The 21,997-nt window shown below is 45.7% G+C and overlaps 1 protein-coding gene across 1 annotated transcript in view; it reads left to right on the top strand.

Moving 5' to 3' along the window:
* rhbdf1b (rhomboid 5 homolog 1b (Drosophila)) overlaps positions 1-20,736 on the top strand; it is a 57,801-nt gene extending 37,065 nt beyond the window's left edge. Inside the window, exons 5-18 of the mRNA XM_041858809.2 lie at positions 4,694-4,931; positions 7,034-7,240; positions 8,662-8,790; positions 8,916-9,085; positions 9,232-9,489; positions 9,993-10,104; positions 10,280-10,354; positions 11,800-11,961; positions 12,069-12,169; positions 12,344-12,502; positions 13,050-13,226; positions 18,912-19,065; positions 19,307-19,530; positions 19,840-20,736. Of these exons, the coding sequence (XP_041714743.2) occupies positions 4,694-4,931; positions 7,034-7,240; positions 8,662-8,790; positions 8,916-9,085; positions 9,232-9,489; positions 9,993-10,104; positions 10,280-10,354; positions 11,800-11,961; positions 12,069-12,169; positions 12,344-12,502; positions 13,050-13,226; positions 18,912-19,065; positions 19,307-19,530; positions 19,840-20,035 (2,362 nt within the window). The 3' untranslated portion in view covers positions 20,036-20,736. The remainder of the gene's footprint in view (positions 1-4,693; positions 4,932-7,033; positions 7,241-8,661; positions 8,791-8,915; positions 9,086-9,231; positions 9,490-9,992; positions 10,105-10,279; positions 10,355-11,799; positions 11,962-12,068; positions 12,170-12,343; positions 12,503-13,049; positions 13,227-18,911; positions 19,066-19,306; positions 19,531-19,839) is intronic.
* The last annotated feature ends 1,261 nt before the right edge of the window (positions 20,737-21,997 follow it).

The following is a 21,997-nucleotide window of genomic DNA, read 5'->3' as shown; positions in this document are numbered from 1 at the left end:
GGTAAGAAGCACTGCACGTCGTTCCATCCTCGACTTGCATGTTCTGTTAATATGAATTACCATAATCAAAATGTGATTTCTGTCATTCTGAGCACCGTGGGTGGACGCGCTAATCTGGTTACGAATCCAATGCATATGGGTCTGGCATATTCCTCAAATGTCTGGTAAATTAAAATGTTGCCGGTCAAATGTCCGGAGCCACATTTTCCTAATGGAAACCCTGGTGCACACACACACACACACACACACACACACACACACACACACACACACGCACACACTAGGTTTGTAGCGTAGTGAGTCAAGGTGTTTATTTTCCTAGAAACAACCTTCTGAGTATTCCCAGAACCTCATCTCACAGAGTGTGTTTAACTGTAAAGATGGACTGCATGTGTCACTCTGTGTTTTCTTCTTCTGTGGTGTTTACTTATCCTGCTACCTTAAGAGCCTCTCTCTGTCAATCACCACCACTCACTCTACCCCCCCAACCCTCCTCCCAACCAAAGTTCCCTATCCGGGACTGCGGTGCAGAATAAATATCAGCCTGCGCAGAGAAGCAGGAGATTGAACTTCACTCAACTTTCTAACGTTTTCCACGTTTGTTAACACTATCAATGTTTCCCTTTACTGTTTCAATGCCACATACCGAAACAAAACAAACTATGCAAGACTTAACTAACTATGCAAGAGATTTTGTTGTAGGCAGAACTTATCGGAGTAGGATTCTATTGCATTGACAGGCACTACTCAGCCCGTACTCTACACAGACCGGTGCACCATAACCAATCAGAGCTGCAGTAGGCCTATATGCAAATAGACCATTGCCATATTTGGATCTGTGCCATTCACTTTGAACTAGAGTGTTTACAGCATGAGCGGTCGTGAGTAGATGCGCTTGTTTTGTTTCAAAGCGAGAGCTGCATGTAGCCATGTGTGCACATTTTGTTCATATCCTTTGCTAGTTAGTCAGTTATTAGCCCAGTTACAGATCATTTGTAGTCAGCATTAGGGGAGTGATTACTTCCTACAAAAGCACAAAACGTGTGCATTTCTATCCATCTTTGAAAAGTGAGTCAAGTAAAGAGCTTTTTTTTGTCTTAAAGTGTGTTGTATTTTGTGTTGTATTTTGAGACAGAGTTGAATAAGCTAAGTAGCCAATAGGCAGAGGGTGACATAATTTGTCTGATTCTCTGTATAATGGTATGGGAATAATGATGCATTTTATTTTGTAAAGTGGTTTCTTGCATCAAACAACATAACAACATTTTCAGTCACCTCCTTGTCGGAAGGACAAGTGGATAAACAGGTTAATGTCAAGCCCTGCGTGTTTTTTTCAATGGTCTCATGGAATGTAGGCCTACATTGAACACCACACATTGGCTGCTGTGTAGGCTGAATGATATGCCTTCTATTTCCATGTTAAAATGTTATGGGATGTATTTTCTCCATTGTTTTTGGAGGTAAGCCACTCTGGTAGGCCTACATTATGATCAAATAGCCACAGTACCCTATTTGACCACTGTTCAATTGTAATTTAAAGTGGGTACAGCCTCAGTGTTCACAGTAAACGCACGCCGGAAGTTGCACAGAATTTTCACAATGTTCAAGTTTGCTCTCAGCAGACCTGAAATTTGCTCAGTGCCTAAAAGTATTTGAGGGAACATTGTTCCCAACCTAAACCTGGGATCCCTCTTAAAACATTACTCCCTCCCTCTCTCCCCTGACGGTGCGCAGCCTTAAAAGGCTTCCCCAGCTGGATGGTTTCTCTCTAATGATGGAGACTGTGTTATTACTGAGTGTCCTCTACTGTAAACAATCCTCTACTCCCCGACCCGCATCCTTCACAGAACACTTCTCCTATCCTCCTGATTTACACACTCTGAGATGCTCCTACATATACAGAGGGTCGCTAGGGGAAGACAACACATGCAGTGTAATACAGACACTCGCACACTCACACACACACACACACACCCACACTAATACAGACACTCACACACTCACACACCCACACAATCACACACCCACACTAATGTGCCCTTGAGCAAGGCACTTAACCCTAATTGCTCCTGTAAGTCGCTCTGGATAAGAGCGTCTGCTAAATGACTAAAATGTAAAATGTAACTAATACAGACACCTACACTAATACAGACACCCACACGTATACAGACACTCACACTAATATAGACACCCACACTAATACAGACACCCACACTAATAAAGACACCCACACTGATACAGACACCCACACTAATACAGACACCCACACTAATACAGACACCCACACTAATACAGACACCCACACTAATAAAGACACCCACACTGATACAGACACTCACACTAATAAAGACACCCACACTGATACAGACACTCACACTAATAAAGACACCCACACTAATACAGACACCCACACTAATACAGACACCCACACTAATACAGACACCCACACTAATACAGACACCCACACTAATACAGACACCCACACTAACACAGACACCCACACTAATACATATATCCACTAAAAGAGGAAAGAGGACTTGGCTGTAGTCTGTATTCTCCCAGGTCCTTTTTGTCACTGGGTTTTATGTGTGTGTGCATGTGCATGTGTGCTTGTGTACAGTCGTGGTCAAAAGTTTTGAGAATTACACAAATATTAATTTTCACAAAGTTTGCATATACTCCAGAATGTTATGAAGAGTGATCAGATGAATTGCAATTAATTGTAAAGTCCCTCTTTGCCATGAAAATGAACTTAATCCCAAAACAACATTTCCACTGCATTTCAGCCCTGCCACAAAAGGACCAGCTGACATCATGTCAGTGATTCTCTCGTTAACACAGGTGAGAGTGTTGACGAGGACAAGGCTGCAGATCACTCTGTCATGCTGATTGAGTTAGAATAACAGACTGGAAGCTTTAAAAGGAGGGTGGTGCTTGAAATCATTGTTCTTCCTCTGTTAACCATGGTTACCTGCAAGGAAACACGTGCCGTCATCATTGCTTTGCACAAAAAGGGCTTCACAGGCAAGGATATTGCTAGTAAGATTGCACCTAAATCAACCATTTATCGGATCATCAAGAACTTCAAGGAGAGAGGTTCAATTGTTGTGAAGAAGGCTTCAGGGCGCCCAAGAAAGTCCAGCAAGCGCCAGGACCGTCTCCTAAAGTTGATTCAGCTGCGGGATCGGGGCACCACCAGTGCAGAGCTTGCTCAGGAATGGCAGCAAGCAGGTGTGAGTGCATCTGCACGCACAGTGAGGCAAAGACTTTTGGAGGATGGCCTGGTGTCAAGAAGGGCAGCGAGGAAGCCACTTCTCTCCAGGAAAAACATCAGGGACAGACTGATATTCTGCAAAAGGTACAGGGATTGGACTGCTGAGGACTGGGGTAAAGTCATTTTCTCTGATGAATTCCCTTTCCGATTGTTTGGGGCATCCGGAAAAAAGCTTGTCCGGAGAAGACAAGGTGAGCGCTAGCATCAGTCCTGTGTCATGCCAACGGTAAAGAATCCTGAGACCATTCATGTGTGGGGTTGCTTCTCAGCCAAGGGAGTGGTCTCACTCACAATTTTGCCTAAGAACAGAGCCATGAATAAAGAATGGTACCAACACATCCTCCGAGAGCAACTTCACCCAACCATCCAAGAACAGTTTGGTGACGAACAATGCCTTTTCCAGCATGATGGAACACCTTGCCATAAGGCAAAAGTGATAACTAAGTGGCTCGGGGAACAAAACATCGACATTTTGGGTCCATGTCCAGGAAACTCCCCAGACCTTAATCCCATTGAGAATTTGTGGTCAATCCTCAAGAGGCGGATGGACAAACAAAAACCCACAAATTCTGACAAACTCCAAGCATTGATTATGCAAAAATGGGCTGCCATCAGTCAGGATGTGGCCCAGAAGTTAATTGACAGCATGCCAGGGTGGATTGCAGAGGTCTTGAAAAAGAAGGGTCAACACTGCAAATATTGACTCTTCGAATAAACTTAATATAATTGTCAATAAAAGCCTTTGACACTTATGGAATGCTTGTAATTATACTTCAGTATACCATAGTAACATCTGACAAAAATATCTAAAAACACTGAAGCAGCAAACTTTGTGAAGACCAAAACTTTTGACCACTACTGTACATACGTGTGTGTGCATGCATTGGGGTTGTATTGTGTGTGTCTGAGCATGTTTTTGTGTGAGTGGTATGTCATTAGTACTGTAAGGCACCTATTTTGCAGCTGGAGTTGACTTCCTCTCTGTGTGAGTGGAAGTGATGTAATCCTTCTGTACTCTGTCGTTGTTTGACTGAGTGGTGACGCACAACACTAATGCCCGTCAGTTACTCCACATGTCTCTGGCTTTACACTGGGTTTGAAATGGTAGAGCTGAGAAGAGGGGAACACACTCACATGGTGACATCAAATGGCCACGTTCCATGTATAAATAAACTACAAACCCACTACCGTGCCTGGGTTGTTTCATCTATGCTATTGTAATCTGTTTCTGTCTTTTCTGTACACTCTCTGCAAAGAAAAGAGCCCACACTCAACCCAAATACTGCCTCGTAGACGGAGTGTTTGTTTCGTGCCATTTCTCTTTGAACTAAATTTGAACTGTTTCTACCAACTATTACTATCAAGTACATCAGTGAACTGAGATTCACCTTAACCTAATCTCCCTCTCTGTCCCCTCAGGGGGACAGCAGACTGGTTCGGGGTCAGTAAGGAAAACGATAGCACCCAGCGATGGAGGAGGAAGAGCCTGCAGCATTGCAACCTGCGCTACGGCCGTCTCAAGGCCCAGGTGATGAGGGAGATGGAGCTGTCCAGCCAGGACAACCTGTCTCTGACCAGCACTGAGACCCCACCACCCCTCTACCTCCCCCCACACCACCATCCCCACCACCACCACCACCCCTATGCCATGCAGAGGGTAGGGCAGCGCCGCCCACAGACATACATTCATAGACTCTCTTTATATCTCTCTCTTTCTCTGTCTCTTGCCATACAGTTGAAGTCGGAAGTTTACATACACTTAGGTTGGAGTCATTAAAACTTGTTTTTCAACCACAAATTTCTTGTTAACAAACTATAGTTTTGGCAAATCGGTTAGGACATCTACTTTATGCATGACACAAGTAATTTTTCCAACAATTGTTTACAGACAGAATATTTCACTTATAATTCACTGTATCACAATTCCAGTGGGTCAGAAGTTTACATACACTAAGTTGACTGTGCCTTTAAACAGCTTGGAAAATTCCAGAAAATGATGTCATGGCTTTAGAAGCTTCTGATAGGCTAATTGACATCATTTGAGTCAATTGGAGGTGTACCTGTGGATGTATTTCAAGGCCTACCTTCAAACTCAGTGTCTCTTTGCTTGACATCATGGGAAAATCAAAAGAAATCTGCCAAGACCTCAGAAAAAAAATTGTAGACCTCCACAAGTCTGGTTCATCGTTGGGAGCAATTTCCAAATGCCTGAAGGTACCACGTTCATCTGTACAAACAGTAGTACGCAAGTATAAACACCATGGAACCACGCAGCCGTCATACCGCTCAGGAAGGAGACGCGTTCTGTCTCCTAGAGATGAACGTACTTTGGTGCGTAAAGTGCAAATCAATCCCAGAACAGCAGCAAAGGACCTTGTGAAGTTGCTGAAGGAAACAGGTACAAATGTATCTATATACAGTAAAACGAGTACTATATTGACATAACCTGAAAGGCCGCTCAGCAAGGAAGAAGCCACTGCTCAAAAACTACGGTTTGCAACTGCACATGGGGACAAAGATCGTACTTTTTGGAGAAAAGTCTGGTCTGATGAAACAAAAATAGAACTGTTTGGCCATAATGACCATCGTTATGTTTGGAGGAAAAAGGGGGGGCTTGCAAGCCGAAGATAACCATCCCAACCGTGAAGCACGGGGGTGGCAGCATCATGCTGTGGGGGTGCTTTGCTGCAGGAGGGACTGGGCACTTCACAAAATAGATGGCATCATGAGGAAGGAAAATTATGTGGATATATTGAAGCAACATCTCAAGACATCAGTCAGGAAGTTAAAGCTTGGTCGCAAATGGGTCTTCCAAATGGACAATGACCCCAAGCATACTTCCAAAGTTGTGGCAAAATGGCTTAAGGACAACAAAGTCAAGGTATTGGAGTGGCCATCACAAAGCCCTGACCTCAATCCTATAGAACATTTGTGGGCAGAACTGAAAAAGCGTGTGCGAGCAAGGAGGCCTACAAACCTGACTCAGTTACACCAGCTCTGTTAGGAGGAATGGGCCAAAATTCACCCAACTTATTGTGGGAAGCTTGTGGAAGGCTACCCGAAACGTTTGACCCAAGTTAAACAATTTAAAGGCAATGCTACCAAATACTAATTGAGTGTATGTAAACATCTGACCCACTGGGAATGTGATGAAAGAAAGAAAAGCTGAAATAAATAATTCTCTCTACTATTATTCTGACATTTCACATTCTTAAAATAAAGTGGTGATCCTAACTGACCTAAGACAGGGAATTTTTACTACGATTAAATGTCAGGAATTGTGAAAAACTGAGTTTAAATGTATTTGGCTAAGGTGTATGTAAACTTCCGACTTCAACTGTACATCTGTGCATATGTCATGTCATGTGTTGTGCTGTGTTGTGTTCTGATTAAGGTGGTGTTGTGTTTCTTTACCCAATATCAATCCTATGTCTCTCCCTTGGGAACAATGACGTTATTCAATACAATTCAAAATAGATATCAGAATTGATATTTTGCTTATTTCGGGTGTTTGTTTCTGTGATGTAAGCTGATAAGCGTATTAATACATGGAGTCATGCAACTGTTAGAGGTCCATCACTATGGTAACCTGTGTATTGATATAACCGTGAACTTGACCTGTCATGTAGCCTCTTACAAGAGCCCCATTGTTGTAACTATTCAAGTGAGTTTACCACCAAATAACCTAAAAGGACATACTTTCCTCCGTGGTGTTTACAATCGCATCGGACATGACAGTGTCTGCCTCTGTGTGTGTAGATTGTGGACCCCCTGGCGCGAGGCCGTGCATTCCGCATGGTGGAGGAGGTAGATGGTTACAGCGTACCCCAGACCCCCATCACCCCTGGTACCACCTCTCTCTGCTCCTTCTCCAGCTCGCGCTCCGCACTCAACAGGTTACCACGGCGACGCAAGCGAGAGTCCGTCGCCGTCATGAGCTTCAAGGCCGCCGCAGCGCTGGTCAAGGTGTGTGTCGCACAGACAGTGTCAGACGTGAGGATCAGAGTGTGTGTGTTTGTGTGTGTGTGTGTGTGTATGTGTGTGTGTGTGTGTCTGTGTGTGTGTGTGTGTGTGTTTGCAGGGAGCCGATGTGTTTCCTGCATGTTTACTACTGTACTGTTGATGAATCATCCCTGAAACTCCAGCAGCTGAGATATAACAGTTCTAGTAACAGACACTGCTTTGATCTAACTAAATGCATCATTGGGAGTCACCTTGACTCATATTTACTATCTCAAACCAAGTATGCAAACATCTTAGTCTCAGTAGTCTCAGTACCTCTTAGATGCTGCCTGTCTTTTATGACCCTGGTCACTGAACCGTTTCTGCTCTGTGGTCTTTGTTTAAATGATGGCACACTAAAACACAGCAAAACCGTGCTGGATTGCATTGTTTGGTCTAGGCCTTGATCTCTTCCCCCAAAATGGTTGTTGAGATGGAAAAATGGCATGCATCGAGACTTAATCACATGACCCCAGTTTATTGTATTCTACTTATGGACACGCGCGTGCACACACACATACAAAAACGCACACACACAAACACACACACACCGAGTGTGTGTATGTTTATATCGTATAGGACGATTACCAATGTCAGTGTTATGTAAAAGTTGAGCCCCAGCTTGTCTTGTAGGATTAGGCTTTGGTGTAACAGCACTGTACAGAGGCTGTTCCTCTCTCCTGTCCTGTGGTGTCAGGCAGGGTGGTGGGGGGCACATAGGTAGATGACTAGGCTGGGGAGGGAGACTGTTTGCATCCCAAATGGCACCCTATTCCCTATTTAGTGCACTACTTTTGACCAGGGCCCCTGGTCAAAAGTAGTGCACTAAAAAGGGAATAGGGTGCCATTTGGGACATAGACATTAACAGATGGCATTAGGACAACTCTGCTGTCAGTCCCGTCCTCCAGTCAGAATGCTCAGCTGTGTGTCTGTTCTGTTAGCCAGTAGAATACTGTGTATTCTGAAACTGGAACATTGACCGCTGCAGGGCTAATCCAGCCTCCAGAGGTCAAAGCATCATAATCATCATGGCCACTGGCCACAGCTGGTTGTCAGGAGTCAGAGAGGACACAATCATTTGTGTTCTCTGGTCTGGGGCTTTGGGGATGCTGTCTGCCCTCTGTTTACTGGATGTGTTCTTAATCCCGGGTTGGGGTCAATTCCATTTCTATTTTAAATTAATTCACTTCCTGAACTGACTGAATGCAAGTGGAATTGACCCGTCATGGTCTCACTGTCACACACAACAGTAATGTAATATCATGCAATACATGTGTAACAGAGAGTATGTATTAGCGGTTACAACGACGGAGTTGACGACGACGATGATGATGATGACGGTGATGACAGTGATGATAATGACGATGATGATGGTGTGTGTCAGGGCCGTACGGTGAGGGAGAGGGAGGGCGCTGCCCGGCGGTGTCGCAGGCGGAGCTTCATGCCAGTGAGTTTCCTGGAGGATGACACAGTGGACTTCCCTGACGAGCTGGACACCTCCTTCTTTGCTAGGGTGAGTAACACACACACACACACACACACACATTCCATCACACATTCACGCACAGATAGCACACTCGCACAGTTTCTCCTGCCCCTCTTCATCTCTTTTCCTCCTTCTCCTCCTCCTCCATGCAGGATGGTCTGAGGAGAGGAGATGAGGAGCTGTCTACCTATGCAGACGATGTGTTTGACTCTCCGTCTGAGGCCGCCATTAAAGAGGAGGAGTCTAACACAGCAGCGGATGAGAGTGACCTCACAGGTGGCGCCCTGGACAAGAACGAACTGGAGAGGAGTCACCTGATGCTGTGAGTGTAACACACAGACATCACACACGCAAGTTGTTGCTGCTACTGTAGCCCATTTCACCTAACACACACCCTCTCTCTATCTCCCCTTCCTCCGCTACCCTCTCTCTCTCTCTCTCCCCCTCCTCTCTCTCTACATTCCACAGGCCCCTGGAGCGGGGCTGGCGTAAGGGTAAAGAACCTGGACCGTCTCAGGTCCTGCCCAAGGTGCGTCTGCGGCAGGAGGTGGTGAGTGTGAGCGGGCAGCGGCGAGGCCAGCGGATCACGGTGCCCGTCAAGAAGCTCTTCGCCAGGGAGAAGAGGCCCTACGGCCTAGGGATGGTGGGCAGGCTCACCAACAGAACCTACCGCAAACGTATCGACAGCTTCGTCCAGCAACAGATAGAGGACATGGACGACCACAGGTACACCTTATTGTCAATGAGGATTTTTCGATTCTTGAATTTCAATGTCGAATTCTAAATTTGCTACATTGCTATGCATTTGACTTCAACCCTGGCATGGTCACATGGTCGCACTGTAACATAAAACATTTTATCACACTGCAGGAGAAGAGCCCAGTCATAGCTGTAGTGGAGGTAGGAGCTGTGTTGAGTTTGTCCCAGATAAGATACAGTATGAGTCATCACAGGATAATAGAAAGCACCTTATTCCTGGCCTCTAGATTAATAAACAAACCAGGACGGTGTGACTCAGTCACAGATGGTCGAGTCCCAGATCACCATGTGGGAAACAATGGGTTACACAGTTGTTGTCACACATTACTATCTTAGTGGATGCAGCTGTTTTCAGTGTGAAGCCCACACTGACATACTGAGATACTGTTTCTAACAGAATAGGCAAGCTGCTGTACTATGTGAGATACCGTATTAATATTGTGTATGTGTGTTTGTGTGTGTGTGTGCAGGCCTTTCTTTACCTACTGGATCACATTTGTCCACCTGTTGATCACCATCCTGACTGTTTGTCTCTACGGCATCGCCCCTGTGGGCTTCTCCCAGCACGAGACCGTCGACTCGGTCAGTACAGTGACTGTTATATAATGTAGTTTGCGTTATAAAGGTTACAGTGATGGTTGTAGAGTCTTTGCTATAAAGGTTGTGCCTTATGTGATGAGTGATCCATTGTATCAATGTGTTATGTCTTTGCATTTCACTTTGTAAACCCTTTGGCTTTTCCTCTCTCTCTCTTTAGGTATTGAGAAATAAAGGTGTTTATGAAAATGTCAAGTTTGTGCAACAAGAAAACTTCTGGGTGGGACCAAATTCGGTAAGTGTAACTTTTTTTAGGCTAATGGACTTCATTTGATCATTTAAACCTATATGTCAGCTATAAGACATTGTGTTTCTATTTTAACAAACCTAACACAATGGTAAATCATAGCGCTGGCGCATTTATGGGCGTGTCCACTCACTGTTATACTGCTCCCAAACTTGATCTTTTAATAAAACTTTGGTGATTAAGATGTTTATTAATACGAGGGTTACCGGCACAAAAAGCACATCTCCTTTCTTGTTCCATGAGCATAAGACTCCTGTTTGTCACGGCTGGATAGGTTACGCTTCCGCTCACAAAATCCATGCCATTACCAACCACGTTACCGCTAATATCTGCTTTTCGTTGGTCTTAAATCTCCTGATATGCGCTGCAGGGGTTGGAACCAAAATACCTTTTTTATCGTTTTGTTCTGAACAGAACCATAATTTTTGGGGGGTTCATTCCACTGTTCCGACCAGATTTACTTCACCAATCAGTGCAGATAGAGCAGCTTGCTATGGAGCGGGCAGGCTATAGTTGTTTACATGTGTGATGGAAAGAAAAGTGTAGGGCGCGAGATGCGATGAACATTTTGCGGGTGGGGAGAAAGCAAGAGAGGGTGGAGGAGGAAGCTTGGCTTGAAGCGCTGGGCATCTTGTTGTGACATGCATTATCTGAATTAGGCCCACAGAATTATACCTACGGAGGAGCAGCGTCAATGGAGGACTGGCACCAGAATTAAAAACACGTCAATAATCCAATATGAAATGTGATAACTATAGTATCCTTAACTAGTACTGAAAAAGTTAATCCATTCTTCTCTAATTAAAATCTCTCTCCGTATCTTCTGAATCATGCTTGTAACATCAGTAGGCTACAGTAACCTATACTTCGGAGGGGGAGGGGCAGGTAGCCTACACACACACACACTCTGGCAAAGAGTTTCAGCTGGCAGGCAGACACTGGAAGAAGTTTCTGAGTGACAGAGGGAGAGCTTTGCATAGCTGCTTTGTTGCGTTTTATGTGGGGGGGGGGGGGAAATGCCGGAACGTAAAATAATGTTATTAACTGGTTCCCATGCTTTTAAAATAATGGTTCTGTTCCGGGAAAGTATAGATCACTTTCGTTCCCGGTTCTGATTCTGTTCCTTGAAAATGTTTGTTATTTTCCGGTTTCCGGTTATTTTCCCTGAACCGGTTCCAACCCCTGCTTTTGTGCTTGTTTTCAAGGACACACCACAAATATTCCCACCTCAGTGCAAGCGAGCTTATATTAGACAGGTACATTTATATTAGGACAGGTAAATTGCTGAACCTTGGGTGCAAAACGCCAGAGTACCAGTTTTTACATGCTGAAATGTAAAAACGACTGTGTTTGGCACTTGCGCTGCCATAGCACCAGCCGAAAATAGAGCCCCTTGTCTGTGTACTGACTGCACACCCTCCCCTGGCCTGCAGGAGGCGCTGATACACCTGGGGGCTAAGTTCTCCCCCTGCATGCGTCAGGACCAGCAGGTCCATGACCTGATCCAGGAGAAGAGAGGAAGAGAGCGGGATTCAGCCTGCTGTGTGAGGAACGACCGCTCTGGCTGTCTCCAGACCTCACAGGAGGAGTGCTCTGTGAGTTACCCTGGTGTTACACTACTGTTACAGTCATTTTATGTTTAATATCCTAAAATCTGTAGCAATTAACCCCTCTCTCTCTCTCTATCTCTCTCTCTCCCCAGTCTACTCTAGCAGTGTGGGTGAAGTGGCCTCATCACCCCAGTGCTCCTCTCCTGGAGGGGAAGGTCCGTCAGCACGGCTCAGTCTGCCACCAGGACCCCAGGTAATAAACTGCCTCTCTCTCTCTCCTTCTCTTCATCCATCTCCCTCTCTTCTTCTATATTTACATTTACATTTTCGTCATTTAACAGACGCTCTTATCCAAAGCGACTTACAAATTGGATCTCCTCTTCCCTCTAGACGTTATATGTTCTTTCCTCTGTTCCTCTCTTTTCAGGATATGCCTGGAGCCAGCCTCTGTATCGCCTCACGAGTGGCCTGATGACATCACCAAGTGGCCAGTGTGTACCAGGTACAACCCAGGCAACCACACTAACCTCCCCCACGTGGACTGTGCCATCACCGGACGGCCCTGCTGCATCGGGACCAAAGGGAGGTGAGGACAGACAGTACTCTCCACAAACTGCACGGTAGTGGTGAATACTATATGACAGGGTTCCCCAACTGGCCCCTCAATTTCTCGGAGAAGAAAAAAAAAACTGTTATTTAATTTTATTATTATTTGATTGTTGGACATAAAATACTGTAAATAGACTGGTAAATCAGCTTTTCCAATTTTGGAAATCTGTTCCGAAGTATTTTCACGCATAATATAGAGATATATGTGATTGTATACAAATGTAAGCAAGGTTTGAAGTGATTATGTTTGAGTCATCTGTTTGGGCTTCTTGTGGTCAATTTGCAGTCTATAAATTATTTGTAATTATTTTCCGGCCCCCGACCATCCGCTCAAGAAAAAATCGGCCCGCAGCTGAATCTAGTTGATTATCCCTGCTATATGACTTATACAAACAATTAGCTATGTTTTGAAAGTGTGTTGCTGAGGAGCCTGTACTAGTACTTTATGCTGTTCAGTTCCCTCAGTCTCCACAGCTATAGGTAGTTGATGTTGTAATGGCTTGTGTTGTGTGTTCACTATTCAGGTGTGAGATCACGTCCAGAGAGTACTGTGACTTTATGAAGGGCTACTTCCACGAGGAGGCTACTCTCTGCTCCCAGGTGGCCTGTATGGATGATGTGTGTGGCCTGCTACCTTTCCTCAACCCTGAGATCCCAGACCAGTTCTACAGACTATGGCTCTCTCTATTCCTCCATGCTGGGTGAGTAGTGTTTCTCTGTAAAGAATATTCATTAGAATCTTTTTACGCGTCTATTTTTAAAGGATAAAGCTAAGAACATTCACAACTTAATAGTTAAGAACACTATAACAATATAGAAGAATAGTGCGATACCCAATGGGCTGGACGATTGTCTTCTCATCACTCATCTTGAAAAAATGTATACTAACAACTTGGAAGTCAATCAATCTGCCATCATTGACACAATGGAAAAATTGAATGATTTATTATTGAAATATTGAAATAGCATGGGCGACCGAAAAAAACTAATTGGTAAAATGTAAGGCCACGTGGCAAACAATAATGCAGGCACTAGGGATGGGGGTGTGAGCATGTGGGACTGGGCTGATGAGATGTAGTCATTGTTTGTGTGTGTCTGTAAGTTGTTGTTCATATGTATGAGTTTGTTTTTAGAGTAAAGAAAACAAGAAAAAACAAATATATATATAAAATACTGAAATAGCAAATTTACATAAGTATTCAGACCCTTTTCTCAGTACTTTGTTGACGCACCTTTGGCAGCAATTATATCCTCGAGTCTTCTTGGGTATGACGCTACAAGCTTGGCATACCTGTATTTGGGGAGTTTCTCCCATTCTTCTCTGCAGATCCTCTCAAGCTCTGTCAGGTTGGATGGGGAGCGTTTCTGCACAACTATTTTCAGGTCTCTCCAGAGGTGTTCGATCGGGTTCAAGTCCGGGCTCTGGCTGGGCCACTCAAGGACATTCAGGTTTTCATCAAGGATCTCTCTGTACTTTTCTCTGTTAATCTTTCCCTCGATCCTGACTAGTCTCCCAGTCCCTGCCGCTGAAAAACATCCCCACAGCATGATGCTGCCAGCACCATGGTGTCAGATTTCCTCCAGATGTGCCGCTTGGCATTCAGGCTAAAGAGTTCAATCTTGGTTTCATCAGACCAGAGAATCTTGTTTCTCATGGTCTGAGTCCTTTAGTTGCCTTTTGGCAAACTCCAAGCGGGCTGTCATGTGCCTTTTACTGAGGAGTGGCTTTCGTCTGGCCACTCTACCATAAAGGCCTGATTGGTGGAGTGCTGCAGAGATGGTTGTCCTTCTGGAAGGTTCTCCCATCTCCACAGAGGAACTCTGGAGCTCTGTCAGAGTGACCATCAGGTTCTTGATCACCTCCCTGACCAAGGCCCTTCTCCCCCGATTGCTCAGTTTGGCCAGGCGGCCAGATCTAGGAAGAGTCTTGGTGGTTCCAAACTTCTTCCATTTAAGAATGATGGAGGCCACTGTGTTCTTGAGGACCTTCAATGCTGCAGACATTTTTTGGTACCCTTGGCCAGATCTGTGCCTCGACACAATCCTGTCTTGGAGCTCTACGGACAATTCCTTCGAACTCATGGCTTGGTTTTTGCTCTGACATGCACTGTGAACTCTGGGACCTTATATGGACAGGTGTGTGCCCCTGCCAAATCATGTCCAATCAATTTCATTTACCACAGGTGGACTCCAATGAAGTTGTAGAAACAGTGGAAATCAGGAAGCAAACAGGATGCAGGATGCACCTGAGCTCAATTTCGAGTCTCATAGCAAAGGGTCTGAATAGTTATGTAAATAAGGTATTTCTGTTTTTTGTTTTTTATACATTTGCAAAAACAAATTAAAAACCTGTTTTCGCTTTGTCATAATGGGGTATTGTGTGCAGATTGATGAGGGAAAAAATGAATTTAATCAATTTTATAATAAGGCTGTAACGTAAACTGTAGAAAAAGTGAAGGGGTCAGAATACTTTCTGAATGCACTGTATATATATATATATATTGTGATGTCACGAGAGGCTGTGTCCTGGAGGGACGTTACATCCCCCTGAGGTGGCTGCAAACCCAGACAGCTATGGCTCCATCTGCTGGTATGGTCGGGAACTCCACCCCTCTATGGCCAATCTTCCCACGCAGCTGAAACAAATGAGGAGCTGATGAGCTGAAGGTTTGGGAAGGGAAGAGACACACTGAGGGAGTGTGTGGGGGGTGAAGAGACACAGTCTCCAACCTGGGCTCTCTGGAGGACAAGAGTGCTGCACGTCCACTTCCATGAGGAATATAAGGATTTGGAGATACTTACCTTTGGGAAATACTCACCTTTGGATATATGCACCTGTGGAAATACGTGAGAGACATTTGGAAGGACTTTTTGCTGGGTTGGCCACTAGCTGCAACGTGGACTACAGTAAGGCTGGGGGAAAAGTTATCTGAGCAAGTGAGAATTATGATTTTGGATGTGGAAGAGACATCCCTGAACTGTTAACCCTTAAAGAGCCACAAGAGAACAGAATTTTGTTATATTTTCGTTAATTTCCCAAGACCTTTAATAAAATCCTTGTTTTGGTTGAACCTTGTCTCCTTGCACTACTTGAGCAATCCCGCTTAAAGCTGTGTAGCCTCTCGTGACGTCACAGATGGTGGAGAATACAGGCACGCTCAAGCGTTAATAGTGCATGTCAGAGGAGGATACCGAAGGTTTGATCACCCAGTTTTCCAAGTTGGCCGTAGGCTCCCCGCCGACTGAAATGGAGGACATATTGAAAGCCCTTGTTGCTGGCCAGCAAGCCCAGATGCAAGCAAACGTGGCTCTCTTGGAGGAGCAAAAGAAAGCCAACCTTCTGAAGGCAGAGGAATTGCAGTTGCAGAGACAGAGGGTTGTCCAAAATACCCGCCCAATAAAGGCAAGTGACTTTATATCTAAGATGGGAGCTACCGATGACATTGAGGCATACCTGCATGCATTTGAGGCCACGGCCACTAGGGAAGCCTGGCCCAAGCAACAGTGGGTTGGTCTGTTAGCCCCCTTTCTAACCGGGGAATCACTGAATGCTGTCCGGGACCTGGGCCCTGACCAGGTTACTGACTATGATGCCCTGAAGTCTGAGATCCTCAGCAGATATGGACTCACAAAGTTTGGTATGGCCCAGCGCTTTCACGGCTGGACCTTCCAACCAGACCAACCTCCTCGGGCGCAGATGCATGAACTTGTCCGAATCGCAAGGAAATGGCTGGATCCGCAGAGGAATACAGCAGCGGCGGTGGTGGAGGCCGTTGTGGTGGATCGTTACCTACGCGCCCTGCCTTATGAGGCAAAACGGTTCATCAGTCAACAGGCCTTGACCACGGCTGATCTGACCGTGGAAGCTGTGGAAAAGTACCAGGCCACAGCGGAGATGCTGAATGCTTCCGAAAAGACCCCCAGGAGTGCGGCCCCACCACAAATGGGAAGAACCCGTCCAAAGGACCCCAAGGTCTCGAACCCAGCCACGTCAGGACTTATCCCGGCTCCAGGGGGAGCCAGAAACCAGGCGGGTCCAAGAAGAGTACACCAGGAGGGGGAAACTCGACAGTGTTACCGGTGTGGGGAGATGGGACATATCTCCTGGCAGTGTGGGAAACCAGCCGATGAACCTATGCCCACTGCGGAGTCCTCCAGCTCAGCACCCACACACCGTTTTGCCTCGCTCTTGGGAGTCGTAGATGGCGGCCCAGATCGACCCCCACCTGCCCGGTAACTGTGAATCACCATGATGTGGAGGCCTTACTGGATTCTGGTAGCCGGGCCACCCTGGTGCGTAAGGATTTGGTGGGCCCAACGTGTCTGACCCCGGGGAAAGTCCTCCCAGTTTCCTGTGTCCATGGGGACACCAGAGAATACCCCATTACTGAACTTACAATGACCAGCACACGGGGAACCATACACACGACGGCGGGGTGGTTGATTCCCTCCCCGTCCCTGTCCTAATTGGACGAGACTGCCCAGCCTTTTACCCACTCTGGAGAGAGTCTCAGGAGAGGATAACCCGAGTACCTCGGAAACGGAGAGGCAAGACTCATCCTGGGAAGGCTCCGGTGCAATCCTCCGAATTACTCACTCCCGCCCGGGCTCTGATAGGGATGGCAGGTGCCCAGACCGACACAGAGACGGAGCTACAGAATCTGGACAAAGAACTGTCTGGTCTGAAGGGGACCGCTGAGAGGTATCGTTTGTTAAAGCAACAGTTAGACATGAAGACAGAAGAGTTAGATATCCTCCAGGCTAAACTCCAACAGAGCTCCTTCCATAAGCAACAGGAGGAGCTGGAGAGGCTGCGCAGGACCATCGAGGAGTGTGAGGAGACCCTGCGCAGTAGTAAGGAGGTCCAGAAGAAGGCAGAGGAGAAGTACAAGGTGTTGGAGAACAAGATGAAGAATGCGGAGGCAGAGAGAGAGAAGGAACTGAAAGCTGCTCAACAGAAGCTAAACTCTGCTAAAACCAAGGCTGATGCGTTCAGTAAGAAACTCAAGGAGAGACAACAGGAGGCTGAGTCCCTGGTCCTAGAGGTGGAGGAGTTGAAGAGAGAGCAGGCTGGCAAGCACCACGGCAATGCGGACGCCCTCTCCCGGCGTGATGCCTTCTTCGCTGCCTTTACCCCGACGAGGACGTCGGTCCCGAGGAGGGGGATGTGTGATGTCACGAGAGGCTGTGTCCTGGAGGGACGTTACATCCCCCTGAGGTGGCTGCAAACCCAGACAGCTATGGCTCCATCTGCTGGTATGGTCGGGAACTCCACCCCTCTATGGCCAATCTTCCCACGCAGCTGAAACAAATGAGGAGCTGATGAGCTGAAGGTTTGGGAAGGGAAGAGACACACTGAGGGGAGTGTGTGGGGGTGAAGAGACACAGTCTCCAACCTGGGCTCTCTGGAGGACAAGAGTGCTGCACGTCCACTTCCATGAGGAATATAAGGATTTGGAGATACTTACCTTTGGGAAATACTCACCTTTGGATATATGCACCTGTGGAAATACGTGAGAGACATTTGGAAGGACTTTTTGCTGGGTTGGCCACTAGCTGCAACGTGGACTACAGTAAGGCTGGGGAAAAGTTATCTGAGCAAGTGAGAATTATGATTTTGGATGTGGAAGAGACATCCCTGAACTGTTAACCCTTAAAGAGCCACAAGAGAACAGAATTTTGTTATATTTTCGTTAATTTCCCAAGACCTTTAATAAAATCCTTGTTTTGGTTGAACCTTGTCTCCTTGCACTACTTGAGCAATCCCGCTGAAAGCTGTGTAGCCTCTCGTGACGTCACAATATATATATATATATTGGTATTAGACAAGTTGTGTTCAATATGTTTAAACTCTGTCCTGCACAATGTCCTGCATGATGTGTCAAACATCCTGAATAAATGAGGAGGCTACTGTATTTGGCCAGAAAATCATATTTTTAAGTCTCAAATGGTATGTGCATGCGCAACCTGTAGACGTTTGTTGGTCTCGTGTATCGTGAGTCAGCTTTGTTCCTGGGCATTAGTGTGCTACACACATACCAGTCGGCGCACTAGCTCTGTTAACCACTGTTGCTTGTGCAGCTAGTTAGTACACACTAGCTAGGTTAGGTAGCTAGTACACGCTAGCTAGCTAGCTAGTATATGCTAGCTAGCTAGTACCTAGCTTTTAATTATAAATCTAATTTCACCACTCGTACTGTTGGTGGCGGTAACGCACCATCCTCTCTGGCACCATTCGACATCCTGTCTCATCTCGTATGTCTCACAGTGTCTGTAGTATGAAAAAGTATCTGCTGGAGCCAGACCCTATTGGAAAATCATATAGTTTGTAACCTGCTGAGGCTCGCCATATGTCTTTCTTTATTTGCTAATATGTATCCCTGTAGGATCCTGCACTGCCTGGTGTCGGTGCTCTTCCAGATGACCATCCTGAGGGACTTAGAGAAGCTGGCCGGCTGGCTGAGGATCTCTATCATCTACATCGTCTCTGGAATCACTGGCAACCTGGCCAGCGCTATCTTCCTGCCCTACAGAGCAGAGGTACAGTACTGTAGATACACTGACCATATAGGTCTAGTGATGTCACTGGTATAATGATGGGAGATTTGTTTGATTATGATACTATGGACCCATAATAATCAAGAATCTAAAATGTAATTTAATTTGTTTTATTGTCATTCCACTGGCTGTCCCTTAGGTGGCGGGATGCCAAGTATTCAGCTGCCAATATGTGTCTCTCTCTCTTTCTGTTCTCCTGCTCCCTCTCCCCCTTCCTCCCCAGGTGGGTCCAGCTGGCTCTCAGTTTGGTATCCTGGCCTGTCTGTTTGTTGAGCTGTTCCAGAGCTGGCAGATCCTGGAGCGTCCGTGGAGGGCTTTCAGCAAGCTGCTGTGTGTCGGCATCTTCCTCTTCTCCTTCGGCCTGCTGCCCTGGATAGACAACTTCGCCCACATCTCCGGATTCATCTCTGGACTCTTCCTCTCCTTCTCCTTCCTGCCATACATCAGGTGAGAGCTGGTTTGATTTAGTCATATTTTTGGGGATTTTTTGTGTATGTAATGTAAAGCGCTTTGAACTACTTTAAAAAATAATAATAATGTGGCTCAGTTCTAAATGGCTCAATTGGTTCTGGGTTTGAGGCCACATATACCTGAATCAATTATGTTTTACTAAAACTTTAAGTTACTTTGGGTAATATTTTTAATATTTTTTATTATTACATTGAATGAAAATATGGCCTCAAGGGTATGCTATACCCTGTAATATGTAAAACACTAATATTGATTTTATGATCCTATTCTTCTTATTATTTCCAGTTTTGGCCGTTCGGACATGTACCGTAAACGTGTCCAGATCTGTGTGTTCCTGTTGGTGTTCCTGGGTCTCTTCTCAGGGCTGGCTGTACTGTTCTACGTCCACCCGGTCAAGTGTGAGTGGTGTGAGTACCTCACCTGTATTCCCCTCACTGACAAGTTCTGTGACAAGTACGACCTCAACGCCCACCTCCACTGACCAGGCCTTTGACTGTACAACTACAATGACTAGAAAGGACATTCTCAAAGAAGTATAGCCTCACGCGCCAGGAAATCAGGACACAAGGCTCGGCTGGTGAACAAGACTAGGCTCTAAGCAACGTCACGGCATGGACCGGACCGGCGGCAATATTTGGTGTAGCATTCAGGACATTGGACATGAAGATTGCCAATCTTGGAAAAATATCTGTTGATCTTAATAACTGTTAAACTGTTGATCTGTCTCCATTCAGTTTTGTTGATATGGACATTGCTAGCGAGTGACCTGTCACTTTCAAAGCATAAAGACTTAAAGAGCAAGAGGGAGGAGAAGGGGGTTATATGTGACTGTGATGCCTTGCCACTGATCCCACTCCTCTCGCTGCTCTTATTAAAAACAGACCCAACAGCACCACTTTGTGGCCATCAGACCACATAACAGCCCCTGACTTTACACACAGCTGTGGAGGGATTTTGTTTTGTATTTTTCTACACACGTCATAAAGCTGACTAAAAGTTTTATCGGTTTATTGGATGACCTCAGACAGGGAGCTATCTCACAGGAAAGAAAAGGGATGTTTAGTACCGTAGGATGACTGCCTCTGGTGCCTTGGTCATTACTGCCATATCTACAGTACCAGACAAAAGTTGGGACACACCTACTCATTCAAGGGTTCTTCTTTATTTTTACTATTTTCTACATTGTGGAATAATAGTGAAGGTATCAAAACTATGAAATAACACATATGGAATCATGTAGTAATCATGTAGTAAATATATTTAATATTTGAGATTCTTCAAATAGCCACCCTTTGCCTTGATGACAGCTTTGCACACTTGGCATTCTCTCAACCAGCTTCACCTGGAATGCTTTTCCAACAGTCTTGAAGGAGTTCCCACATATGCTGAGCACTTGTTGGCTGCTTTTCCTTCACTCTGCGGTCCGACTCATCCCAAACCATCTCAATTGGGTTGAGGTCGGGGGATTGTGGAGGCCAGGTCATCTGATGCAGCGCTCCATCACTCTCCTTCTTGGTAATATAGCCCTTACACAGCCTGGAGGTGTGTTGGGTCATTGTCCTGTTGAAAACAAATGATAGTCCCACTAAGCCCAAACCAGATGGGATGGCGTATCACTGCAGAATGCTGTGGTAGCCATGCTGGTTAAGTGTGCCTTGAATTCTAAATAAATCACAGACAGTGTCACCAGCAAAGCACCCCCACACCATAACACCGCCTCCTCCATGCTTTAAGGTGGGAAATACACACGTGGAGATCATCCGTTCACCCACACCGTGTCTCACAAAGGCACGGCAGTTGGAACCAAAAATCTCAAATTTGGACTCCGGACAAAGGACACATTTCCACCGGTCTAATGTCCATTGTTCGTGTTTCTTGGCCCAAGCAAGTCTCTTCTTATTATTGGTGTCCTTTAGTAGTGGTTTCTTTGCAGCAATTCGACCATGAAGGCCTGATTCACACAGTCTCCTCTGAGCAGTTGATGTTGAGATGTGTCTGGTACTTGAACTCTGTGAAGCAGAGGTAACTCTGGGTCTTCCATTCCTGTGGCGGTCCTCATGAGAGCCAGTTTCATCATAACGCTTGATGGGTTTTGTGGCTGGACTTCAAAGTTCTTGATATGTTCCGTATTGACTGACCTTCATGTCTTAAAGTAATGATGGACTGTTGTTTCTCTTTGCTTATTTGAGCTGTTCTTGCCATAATATGGACTTGGTGTTTTACCAAATAGGGCTATCTTCTGTATACCCCCCGAACCTTGTCACAACACAACTGATTGGCTCAAACACATTAAGAAGGAAAGAAATTCCACAAATTAACTTTTAAGAAGTTAACACCTGTTAATTTAAATGCATTCCAGGCGACTATCTCATGAAGCTGGTTGAGAGAATGCCAAGAGTGTGCAAAGCTGTCATCAAGGCAAAGGGTGGCTATTTGAAGAATC

The sequence above is a fragment of the Coregonus clupeaformis genome, chromosome 31 (genome assembly GCF_020615455.1).
Source record: "Coregonus clupeaformis isolate EN_2021a chromosome 31, ASM2061545v1, whole genome shotgun sequence".
NCBI classification, from domain to species: domain Eukaryota; kingdom Metazoa; phylum Chordata; class Actinopteri; order Salmoniformes; family Salmonidae; genus Coregonus; species Coregonus clupeaformis.
This window is presented reverse-complemented; position numbering and strand designations above follow the sequence as displayed.